At 44.3% G+C, this 12003-nt stretch overlaps 1 protein-coding gene across 1 annotated transcript; it reads left to right on the top strand.

The window, feature by feature from the left end:
• On the top strand, nucleotides 1-11403 carry TSLIG1 (tRNA splicing ligase complex subunit 1). Its single transcript, XM_084816119.1, has 7 exons — nucleotides 1-131; nucleotides 990-1014; nucleotides 3145-3266; nucleotides 3916-3998; nucleotides 5224-5276; nucleotides 6987-7023; nucleotides 8778-11403. The coding sequence occupies exons 1-7, from the start codon at nucleotides 44-46 to the stop codon at nucleotides 8862-8864; spliced, it is 495 nt and encodes a 164-aa protein (XP_084672245.1). The 5' UTR covers nucleotides 1-43; the 3' UTR covers nucleotides 8865-11403.
• Nucleotides 11404-12003: the final 600 nt, after the last annotated feature.

The raw sequence follows: 12003 nt of genomic DNA, 5'->3' as shown, positions 1-12003 counted from the left end.
CTCTGCAAAGCAGGAAGTGGATCGGGTCTTGCATGGCACGGGTATGGCCGACAATTATCGGGACTATAATTTGACGGAAGACCAGAAAGTCATAAAAGCTAAGTATCCCCCCATCAAGAAGAAGTATGAGTGTGAGTGTTCCTGAATTTCGAATTTAAAAAAAGCAAGCAGCTTGGGTCGATTGCTCGGGGTGGGGAAGCTGCAAGTTATTTGCTGATAAATGCAGCACTTGCTGTAGACCGGAGCTTTCAAACCTCTGGAAGGGCGGCGGGGAAGAGCCCTCGGCACAGGCTGTCAGAAATTGTCGGGGTCCTCTACTAGGTCTTGTGTTGCACCGCAGATCTGCCTCGAAGGGGTGTTAAGGACAACAGCAACGTGGTTAGGAAGAGAGAGAAGGAAAAGTAGTTGTCTCCAAGGCTCACACAAATCTCTACAGCCATCCTGCTCTGATGGGGCTGGGAGGGTGGGCCCAGGGAACCCAAAATCTACAAAGAAAAAATGCCTTTATTCGCACACACGGTGTACAAGATATTTGACTGTTCTGTGACATCCTGGTTTGCCCTAACAAATGGTTTGCCCTACAGTAGATTTAGTGTTGGTGAGTGACTTGCCATTTCACAGCCTCCACGAGCGTTATATTTTTGGAGCCTAGGAAAAACCTCATTTTCAAAAAGAAAACAGAACCTGTGAATCCTTACTGTGGAAGACTTAGTTTATTTTGACCTTTTTTCTTTTTTTTTTACTTTATCTTAACTTCCTTTTTGGGCACACAACCTACTTTATTCCCTGTCCCCATGCTAGGACTCAGAGCTTCGTGAGACATATTACAATATAAAGCACCAGGGTGTTTGGAATATTATTATTCTGGCTACTTATTGCCTCTCCCTTCTCCTCTCCTCATCTTTTAGATCTATTTTTGAAATGGAAGGATTTATTTTAAATTGGCCAGGTGATCTCATAACCTTTCTGCATTTTTAATCCCCATTTAGATCTGGATCATACTGCTGATGTGCAGTGAGTATTTCCTTATGTAATCCTTGTGTCTACTATAATCTACTAAGCTCAAGAGAGGAAGGCAAGGGATCAATATAGTCAGTTACACAATGCATGGTCTTTCCCACTGCACCCTTCTTTAGAGAAATGCTTCCTTGTGCCACATTTCAGCAGTTGCATTCCTAGCCCCAATTGACCCTTTTCTTCTTCTGGTGACTGCATATCTACCATTTCATGCATACACAAAGCAAGCTGCTTGGATCAAATCTGAAAACACAGAATATGGGAAGCCACCTTCTGCCAAATCAGAACATCTAGCTCGCTCTTCAACATTTGTATTAATGACTTGGATGAGGAGGTGCAGGGAAAGCTTATCAAATTTGCAGATGACACAAAATTGGGCAGGATAGCTAATACCCTGGAAGACAGAAACAGAATTCAAAGTGATCTTGATAGGCTGGAGCGCTGGGCAGAAAACAACAGAATGACATATAACAGGGATAAATGCCAAGTTTTGCAGCTAGGAAAAAGAAACCAAATGTACAGTTACAAGATGGGGGATACTTGGCTCAACAATACTACAAACGAGAAGGATCTTGGAATTGTTGTAGTTCATAAGCTGAATATGAGCCAACAGTGTGATGTGGCTGCAAAAAAGGCAAATGCTATTTTGGGCTGCATTACTAGAAGTATAGTTTCTGAATCCTGTGAAGTACTAGTTCCCCTCTGCTCAGCACTGGTTAGGCCTCATCTGGAGGCACAACACTTTAAGAAGGATGCAGACAAGCTGGAGAGGGTTCAGAGGAGGGCAACAAAGATGATCAGGGGACTGGAAACAAAGCCCTATGAGGAGAGACTGAAAGAACTGGGCATGTTTAGCCTGGAGAAGAGAAGACTGAGAAGAAGACTGAGAAGAATAGCGCTCTTCAAGTACTTATAGCGCTCTTCAAGTACTTGAAAAGTTGTCACAGAGAGGAAGGCCAGGATCTCTTCTCGATAATTCGTACAGGACACGGAATAATGGGCTCAAGTTACAGGAAGCCAAAAACGTCCTGACTGTTAGAGCAATATGACAATGGAACCAATTACCTAGGGAGGTGGTGGGCTCTCCCACACTGGAGGCATTCAAGATGAAGCTGGACAGCCATCTGTCAGGGATGCTTTGACTTAGATTCCTGCACTGAGCAGGGGGATGGACTTGATGGTCTTATAGGCCCCTTCCAACCCTACTATTCTATGATTCCCCAACCTGGCTTTCTCCAGATCTTTTGCACTACAGCTCCCATCACCCCCACCGGGCATGCTGCTGGGGGATGCTGAGGGATACCAGATTGGGGAAGGGCTTATTCACATGTGCAGGCATGAGAGTGAAGATGCATCCCCACTTGATTTTAAAAAATGGCTTCTCCAAAATCTCCCAAAATTTGAATGGGGAGAGGACTCACCTATATGATGAAATGGGCTCTAGTCCTTGAAAACAGGGGCCCGCAGTAATTTGTTAGTCGTAGCTTAAGGTGCCTAAGCTTCCTGTGTTCCCACCTGGGTTTGTGGCCAGGAGCCATGCCATACCCTACCCTGGTTTTCCCCAACCTGGTATGCTCCAGATGTGTTGGATGGCAACCCCTGTCAGGCCCAGCCAGCATGGCCAATGGCCAAGAATGCTGGGAGTTGTATTCCAAACATCTGGAGGGAGCCAAGTTGAGGAAGGCTGGTTACACTGACTGGCAGCATCTTGCTGGAGATGGAATCTGGGACATTTTGCATGCAAAGGAGGGCTTCTGCCACTGAGCCACGCCCCCTCCCCAAAGGCATCTGGCATCCCAATTTTTGGAGTTATATGAGGAAACCTATAAGGCTGAGGGCTCTCTTAGGGAAGGAGGGATCAGAGGTTTTCCATACTTGAAGCAAGTCCCAAGTTGTGCAAAAGAACCAGTGGGGGACACTTACATGGCAGGTACAAGGTTTAAAAGGCAACTATTGGCATGTGGATCCTATTGTAGTCTTTAAAAAAAACTATGTCGTTAACTTTTTTGTTGTAATGGAACCAGCTGTTCTTTCCCATATCATCTCCTCAAGTTTCTCAGCAGCATACTCCCCTCCTGTTACATATAGCCACAGCCCTATGAAGGGTTAACGTTGATCTCTCTTTAGGTTGCATGCCTGGGGAGATACCTTGGAAGAGGCCTTTGAGCAATGTGCTATGGCCATGTTTGGGTACATGACGGATACAGAGACAGTTGAGCCCCTGGACACGGTAGAGGTGGAGACAGAAGGTAAGAAGGTGCTCTTAGACGCCGTCCTCCGCAACCTGGTGCCCTCTAGATTTGTTGGACTACAACTGCCATTATCCCCCAGCCAGTGTGGCCAATTTCTGAATCAGTGTGGATATATGATAACTTTTTCTTCATTTGTCAGGAGTGCAGGGTATTAGGAAACTAGCTTATCAGGTGGTTACCTAGACACAGTGATATTTAAATGGCTGTCTGTTAAATGCTAAATAAGAGTTACCCAGAGTAACTCTTACTTAGTTCCCAACTATTTTTTTAAGGGAGTAGTACATTGTAGTTTGAGATGTGTTACTATTCGGAGTCTACTAAAACAGGAGTTTCCAAACTTCTCATAGTAGGCTTGCATGAATAAATACTGAAGCCTTCATAAACGGGAGACAGGCAAACAGAAAGTTCAGCTTAAAATGTTCACTCGAGTTCAGTAGGCAGAACAACTACAAAAAGGAGCTGCTTAACATGGTTCTGGACTCTGAAGGGAAGCATGAGTTGCCCCACCCATCCCCACACCAGTGTTTGCTCCCTGCTTACTCACCCAAGTTTCTCCATTATAGGAGCTTCCCTCATACTCTGGGGAATTCTGAAGAAAAGAATACCTGAGTGTTCCCCTTTTACTTTTTCTGATTTTCTTCAACAGGACATGACATGTTGTCTCTCCTTTTTCATTTTCTGGATGAGTGGCTTTATAAATTCAGTGCTAATGAGTTTTTCATTCCCAGGGTGAGTATTCCTTGTTCCGCACCTTATGAAATAGGGATATTACTACCCACTTCTTGCACTGCGCCATTGGTTGGTCATACAGCAGTTGCACACTGTTTTGTTGCTGAGGCATCAGATATCCTACCTAAATACCGTCGTTTCTGGTGTTGCATCAAGAAGCTGCAAAGAGCTAATGAGAGAATCCAACAAGGAACAGAGTTAGGACCAACTGAAAGTCACAAAGCAGGCTTTCAGGATTCACAGGACTCTTGATATGAAACTAAAAAGAGGAGGGAGAAAAAAATGTTTCTCGTAGCAGGGGATGGTAGAAGACCTGTCTGCGCTGTGTTAGCAGTGATGAGGCCTGGGCTGCACCTCAGGGGTGAAGTCCAGGGCCCCAAATGACCATCCAGGAAGCAGCAGGTGATGGGGGCAGTGACAAACAGGCCTGGTGTCAGCACCCGGGCAGCATGGGCCTGTTGGAGCTGGCCAGGGTTGCCCCTACTTAACACAACATTCTTCTTCTTTTCAAACATTTTAGGGTCGGGGGCTGGCTGTACACGTTAGCAGGGGCTCATTTTATTATTTTTACTTTAATGTTCCTTTTCTACAACAAGATGGTGCTGATTCCCAAGTAAATGTGTTTAGCATTATGGCAGCAGAAGCAAACACCATTTTATTCCTGTAATTAAGCCAGTGCTATGATTTAAGTAAGTTTAAAATGCAAAACTACACATGCTCAAGAGTATTATTTTTAAATTTAGGATTGGCAAACAGTTTTTTTTGTTCTGTTCTGAATATATCAGGAGTGTAAAGCATAGTATGGTGGGGAAGGAGGTGGGGAGAGAAATGTTAGTTGTCTGCTTCACAATAGAAGTGATACACAAAGGGTGCCCCAGTAAGACGGTTACATCTAGGGTCTAAAATTATCTAGGTGTACCACTGTGTATCAGTCTTAACATGGTGATTCTGGAAGACCTTTGAAGACTAAGAATAATTAGGTTATATGAGAAATTAAAAATGCTGAAACAAGGAAAAAATAAATACCAGCAAATGTAGTTGCTATATGGACTCAAAGAGAACATCTCCCTTCTTCCAAATGTTTAGATTTGATGTACCTTGAGGTTGTGTAGACAGTTGGGAATTAATATTCTTCCTGGAGGTGAGTTACCTGTTACCTCTGTCATGTCATGTGAAAGTGTGAGCTTTTAAAACTAACAATTTTTTATTTTCCCCTTCTTTGTAGGAAGTTAAAGTGCTTCACATTGATCGAGTAAGATTCAGGATAAGGTCCATTGGGTAAGTACAATTATCCAGTTTTAAAACATAAATGTTGAAACACCAGGCAGAGGCCCTGCGTGAGTCTCCACAGACTACAGTTCTTTTTAGAAGTGCCAAGGATGATCTGACTTCATAAAGTTTCCCTCTCACCATGGGCTCCCATAGGAGCTCTACTTTAGATCTGGACGGGTGTGGTGAGGAGTTCCTTTTAAGAGGATGATCCACCTTTGATCAAATTGCCTTCCTGTATCTGTTGTTCAGTCGTTCAGTCGTGTCCGACTCTTCGTGACCCCATGGACCATAGCACACCAGACCTTCCTGTCCTGTGCTCTCTCCCGGAGCGTGCTCAAGTCCATATTCATTGCATCAGTGATGCTATCTAGCCATCTCATCCTCTGCCGTCCCCTTCTCCTTTTGCCTTCAGTCTTTCCCAACATCAGGGTCTTTTCCAGGGAGTTTTCTCTTCGCATTAGGTGGCCAAAATATTTGAGCTTCAGCTTCAGGATCTGTCCTTCCAATGAGCACTCAGGGTTGATTTCCTTTAGGATGGACTGATTTGACCTCCTTGCAGTCCAGGGGACTCGTAAGAGTCTTCTCCAGCACCACAGTTCGAAAGCATCAATTCTTCGGCGCTCAGCCTTCCATATAGTCCAGCTCTCACAGCCATACATTATTACTGGGAAAACCATAGCTTTGATTAGACGGACCTTTGTCGGCAAGGTGATGTATCTGCTTCTTACTATGCTGTCTAGGTTTGCCATAGCTTTCCTCCCCAGGAGCAAGCGTCTTTTAATTTCATGGCTACAGTCACTGTCTGCGGTGATCTTGGAGCCCAAGAAAATAAAATCTGTCACTGCTTCCATTTCTTCCCCTTCCATATGCCAGGAAGTGATGGGGCCAGATGCCATGATCTGAGTTTTTTTAATGTTGAGTTTCAAACCAGCTTTTGCACTCTCCTCTTTCACCCTCAACAAGAGGCACTTTAGATCCTCTTCGCTTTCTGCCATTAGGGTAGTATCATCTGCGTATCTGAGGTTGATGATAATTCTCCCGGCAATCTTAATTCCGACCTGTGATTCATCCAACCTGGCATTTCTCATGATGTACTCTGCATATAAGTTAAATAAGCAGGGTGACAATATGCAGCCTTGTCGTACTCCTTTCCCAATTTTGAACCAATCGGTTGTTCCATGTCTGGTTCTTACTGTTGCTTCTTGACCCTCGTACAGGTTTCTCAGGAGACGGGTAAGGTGGTGTGGTACTCCCACCTCTAAGAATTTGCCACAGTTTGTTGTGATCCACACAATCAAAGGCTTTAGCGTAGTCAATGAAGCAGAAATAGACGTTTTTCTGGAATTCTCTTGCTCAAGCTAAACCTAGGTTCTTGGGAAGGTGGCGGAGGGGGCTTTGAAGATGCTAGGAGGTGTATTGGCCTTCTTAACTCTTGATTTACACCTGGACATGCAGAACAACATCTGCACTGCCTCCTGGGTGTGGACCATTTGGAAATTGGGGTAGAGATGCTTATATGCTATAGCTCTCCAGATTTGTTGTTGGAAAATCATTCTGGTTGCTAGTGATGCCATCATGGTCCTTTTACTTCAAATAATATCTGATGTTGTTCCATGTCTGCCTTAAAATGACTTAAGGTTATTTGTTTTTTAAACAAACAAACTGTGATTTAATTCAGTAATTTCCCAATCAATGTCATTGTGTTTTCCCTTTAAGGTGGGGAGAAGAGTTCTCTTTGCCCAAGCATCCCCAGGTATGTTATAAATGGTGTTGATGTCATTTTCATTCTTGAGTACTAGAAGGCCAGAGACCAGTCTGGGTTAACTAAGCACCCGTGTGGTCCCAAGAGCAACATTCTCAGAGTCCTGTATTCCTTGGCCTGCTGTTGATCACACCTGCTAAATTCATGCTAATCTGCAGACTGAACCAAGGTCTCCCATAGCCAATACTCAAAAGAAACCAATAGTGCTATCTCCAGGACAGGCTTTTTCAGGCAGAGGGCAGCATCCAACAGGACTAATATAAAGGACATTGTGCTAGTGTAAACTGCTTTCCTCAGGAAATTGGGGTGCTAGCTAACACTATTGGCATTGCACTAGAGTAGTTTATGCTAGCGCAGCATACTTAACCTTAGCCATTGCACCCCATCAGATCCTTCCCAAAGTCTCCTGAAGCTGGCAGATTTCTGCTGCTAGTTGGAAAGCAATAAAAGGAGACGGTGACTTTGTTTTGTACCTTAACTTGGAGAATAGGCTCAGAACGGGGCTGAGGAAGGTGACTCTGGACAGTCCCTCATAGTATCCAGTCAAGCAATACTTCTGTTGTTGCTTGCTCTGGGTCTTAGGCTCAGCACAGGCATAATGGTGTGCCAGTGCCAGAACATGATTTCTTGATTGCAAGCACGGTATGGACTTGCACTTCCCTCCCCCTATCCTTCCTTTTCCCCTCCTGCGTGGGCCTCCCTCCCCACTCTTCCATTTTGGAAACAGCTGCAGTTAGTTGGAAAACCTGCTTTTGACCATGGTTTCACCCAAGTTCAATGTTAACAATGGTTGGTGGAAACATTGGTACAGGCATAATGCTAAACGTAGTTAACTGTAAAACTGAAAAGGGAGTGCCTGCATGAGAGAGGAGAAGCACCTGAGTCTGCAAGGCAGTCTTGATCACCAAACCATGGTTGATGACCGTGTAGTGTTTCATCTGCACTGGGGCTTGGAGTGTTTCCAGATGAAGCTTTTATTGTGTCATCGCCCTGCCTCATTCACAGAACTTTATGAGGGGTCTAGATAATGATGTCCTCCATTCAAAAACTTCCTAGGTTTTCCCAGTGCCTCTTCCATCTTTTTTCTTACCGTAGGAAAAGAAGACAGAATTGCAGCCTTCTAATTGGTCTGGAAGCGCCCTTGGAGAGTTTCACAGACAATCGTCTGGTTGTGACGTATCAGGAAACCATGGTTGTCTGCTGCCTGCATGAGCCTTCAGTTTACATACTCTCTCTCCTCTCTTACACAGTCACAAGGAGAACAGAAGCTTTTGCTTCTGGTTTTAAGCTTACCACAGTTCCCCATAACACCCAAACCTGGGGAAATATGGTTTCTTTAAATTGGTTTGTTAGAACAAGCCAGGATCAAACTGTGGTTTCAGATCCTGGCTTGTTCTGAAATTGCAGTTCTGGGTTTGGACATAATGGGGAACTGGGGTTAGTTTAAAAGCAGAAGTGACCATTTCTGATGCCCCTTCATGGCTGGACATAAGGAGGAGAGGGGGAAAGTATATGAGCATTATACTTGTGCATGTAGCAGGAAACCATGGTTTCCTGTTACATCTGAACTAGTCCGATATCTAAATGAACAAATGCAGTTGAACATAGAATGAATACAATTATGGGAAGGATGCATTGGTTGCAAAACATTCATTGGTGTTCCAGAGAATTCTGCCCGTCATTGTACAGTCAGGCTCTTAGGCTCCTGTGTGCCAACTCGCTGTGCTTTTCTTGTTCCTTTTCAGGGCACAGAGGTCAAAGCAATAACCTATTCAGCAATGCAGATCCATGAAGATGAAAAACCAGAGCTTTTTGTCATAATCGATATCTAAACAAAAGAAGCGCAAGCCACTAAGAAAATTGCATTGTCCTCATATACCAGCAGACATGCCATTCTCTCCCAAGCAGTGGCTCTGTCCACCTGGAAATAACTCAGCAGTTGGCTAGATGAATTACAGTGCTGCTTGGACCATCATGTTGGCTGTGGCGGCTAGATAGGAGAATCCTGAGGAATTTCCAGGCTGCTCTGGTGTGCTACTGTGGAAACACTAAAAAGCGAATGTGTGTGCATAGAGTTTAACTCTGTAGGCCAAGTAGATCTGGTGTGGAGCCTGTAATCTGTGTGTGTGTGTGTGTGTGTGTGTGTGTGTGTGTTTTAATGCAGGATTCTAACTGAAATTAGATAAGGAAGCTGGTGGAAGAGGAATATTTTTCGAGGAAGGGAAAGGCGGTAGAAAAGAGATAGAATTTTAGACCGAATACTCTTTTCCCTCTTAATAATACTACCTCTTCTACTGCCTCCTTTGTCATTTGGAGCCCTTTGTAAAATAACCATCATATGATATTTCTTGCACAGTGCTTTTCTCCAGAGAGGAATTGCCAGAAGACTGCCCATCTGATTACAATCTCCCCCCCCCCGCCCCCCCAGCAGCCATATGAAATAATGCACACAGGCCTGGTGCAGTCAGTGGCCCAGTTCAAGCATTCAGATTGTTAACTGTGGGTTGTTGATAGGGAAGCAGGAGTGAGGAAGCATGCTGGCTCTGGGGTGCCTGCCCGCTCCTGCTGAGCTAAACCACCCAGGGATACCCCATCCCTGGGTTGTTTATCATGACATCTGAACCCAGAATTGCAGGTTGTAGGAGGAAGAATAATCCATACTCGTAACCCATAGTTTGTTCTTAGGTTACAATTCAGGGGGAGTAAGTGGGTGTGCAGGAGCAGCACGCTTGTCTTAAAACCTGGGTAGCCCTGATGTTCGAAATGGGTCATAATGTTCTCATTCACCTTAACTATGGTTTGTTCATTTGTTTAAAAATTTATGGATTGCCTTTTGGTCATAAGGCCCTCAAGTCAGTCTACAAAACAAATATTAAAACAGTTGGAAATATACCAGATTAAAAACAAAGTACTAAAAAACCCTCCAGAAGAATAAAACCAGCTGTCAGCCCTTAAAAACCAGTGAATGCTAAGCAGAACACAAATGTCTTTACTGCCTGCTAAAAGCTAAACAAGAATGGAGCTAATCTAACCTCCTTAGAGAGGGAGTGCCATAATCAGGGTACTGCTAGGGAGGGAATACCATAATCGTGGTACTGCCACAGAAAGAGGCATGTTCTATACTGCCACCAACCTAACCTCTGTTGGTGATAGAACAGGTAACAGGGCCTCGGACAAAAAGCTCTGGGCAGGTTCACATGGGAGGAGACAGTCTTTCCGATATCTTGGCTCTAAGCTGTTTAGGGCTTTATAGGTCAGCACTACCACCTTGAATAGGGCCTGGAAACAGATTGGAAGCCAGTGCAACTGATGTAAGACCAATGTAATATGGTCTATAATGTACACACATGAAAGCAATCTAGCGGCATCATTTTGCACAAGCTGCAGCTTCCATACAGTCTTCAAGGACAGCCCCACGTAGAGGACTTTGCAGTAGTCCAAATAGGAAGTGACTAAAGCACACTCCTAAGGTTGGAAGATTATGGAAGTATGTCTCATGTGCTCCCTCTTCTCCCCATCAGATGTGAATTCCCAACCCCCATGGTTTGCTCTAACCATGTGGTAGCATTGCATCAGCATTGGTGCTAATCATTTTTGGTGCTAATCATTGTTAGTGCTAACCAGGAAATAGCCCACTTCAAACCATAATTATAAAGGAAATCCTAGCTAGTGTTCACCATGGTTAATTCTGCTGCAAACATTACACCACTCCATGGTTAAAACAAAGCATGGAATAGAAAGGGCAGTTAATGTAAGCCTGTGTTATGCTTCTAATGTCCTAACTGTTACGTTAAAGCCCAGAACTATTATGTTTGCAGTGAGTCTTAGCAAGTGTGTTTGGGAGGGAAAGGGAGAGATAATTATCTTCCTGTATATTTTGCCCTCCCCTGGGGGAGAGAGTATCTCTGCACAATCTATATGAATGTATGTAATAATTTTGAGTTGCAGGCTTAGCACCCATACATTGGGATGAAACCAGAAGTCTTGCAAACAGCATTGATTTCAGTGAACATGCGCAGGAGCATAGCTTGGGGGTATGCATCTTAAACCTGGCCCTTCAGTACCCTCCTTCACCCTGGTGAGATGGTAGTACAACATGAGTATTTCTGTGAGGTAAGGAGGCAAAGCCCTGTAAGCTGTAACACAAGGGCCTTAGATGTAGTAACACACTGTGCCAGTCTATGTATGATTTCAACTTTCTTGTGCTCCACTTACCTACACGCTTCTGTGCAGTGGTGGAGGTAGGCTTCCTTCCAGTCTATTTAAATGCAGAAAAGGTATTTCTGAACTGTACAAATGACAGAGGAGGGTTTGAGTTTTTATTTTTTAAAACTATTTTGAATATAAATAAAATCCAGTTTTTAAAATGTAGCATTTTCATATTTGTGTGTGAATAATGAGTTTTATTTGTTGGAGACATAGTTTTGGAGTAGAAGTAATGAGAGGAAACCTGCAACAAAATGTTGCGGTTCATCCCTAGCCCACGTTCAGGGCGCACACAGGACACGCTGGTCTTCAGCAGTGGTGAAGAACAGTCAGGGAAGGGGCCAAATGTACTTGAAGGAGCAAGGTGTTTCACAATCTGAGTGCAGCAGCCACTGATACACTTTCTGTTTAGATATACTACAAAGGAGAGTAGAAATCCATCTGGGACAGAGGGAGAGATGGAGCTGGAAGGGGTAGTGTTCCCTGGGGCTCTCCCAAAACTATTTCCCCCAAACCTGTTAGTTTGGAACTGCTTTTTTCACCACCATGACAAAAAGTGGTGGTGGAGCTCGGTTACAGCCAAGTAAATGTGGAGCCAGGGCCCACCAGCAGGAGAGAGACAAAAGTGCTTCTGCCAGCAGCAAAGTCCAGAAAGTCCAAGAGCAGCTTTGGAAATGGCAGATTCCTTCACAATGAGTTGGGCTGGTTTGGCATCTCCTCATCATGGCAACCAAGTAAACATACATGGCACTGGAATCCAGAGCA

The sequence above is a fragment of the Heloderma suspectum genome, chromosome 10 (genome assembly GCF_057233095.1).
Source record: "Heloderma suspectum isolate Gila_16-S chromosome 10, 16-S_ref, whole genome shotgun sequence".
NCBI classification, from domain to species: Eukaryota; Metazoa; Chordata; class Lepidosauria; order Squamata; family Helodermatidae; genus Heloderma; species Heloderma suspectum.
Note: the sequence above shows the minus strand (reverse complement) of the source record. Positions and strands in the feature narration are given on the sequence as shown.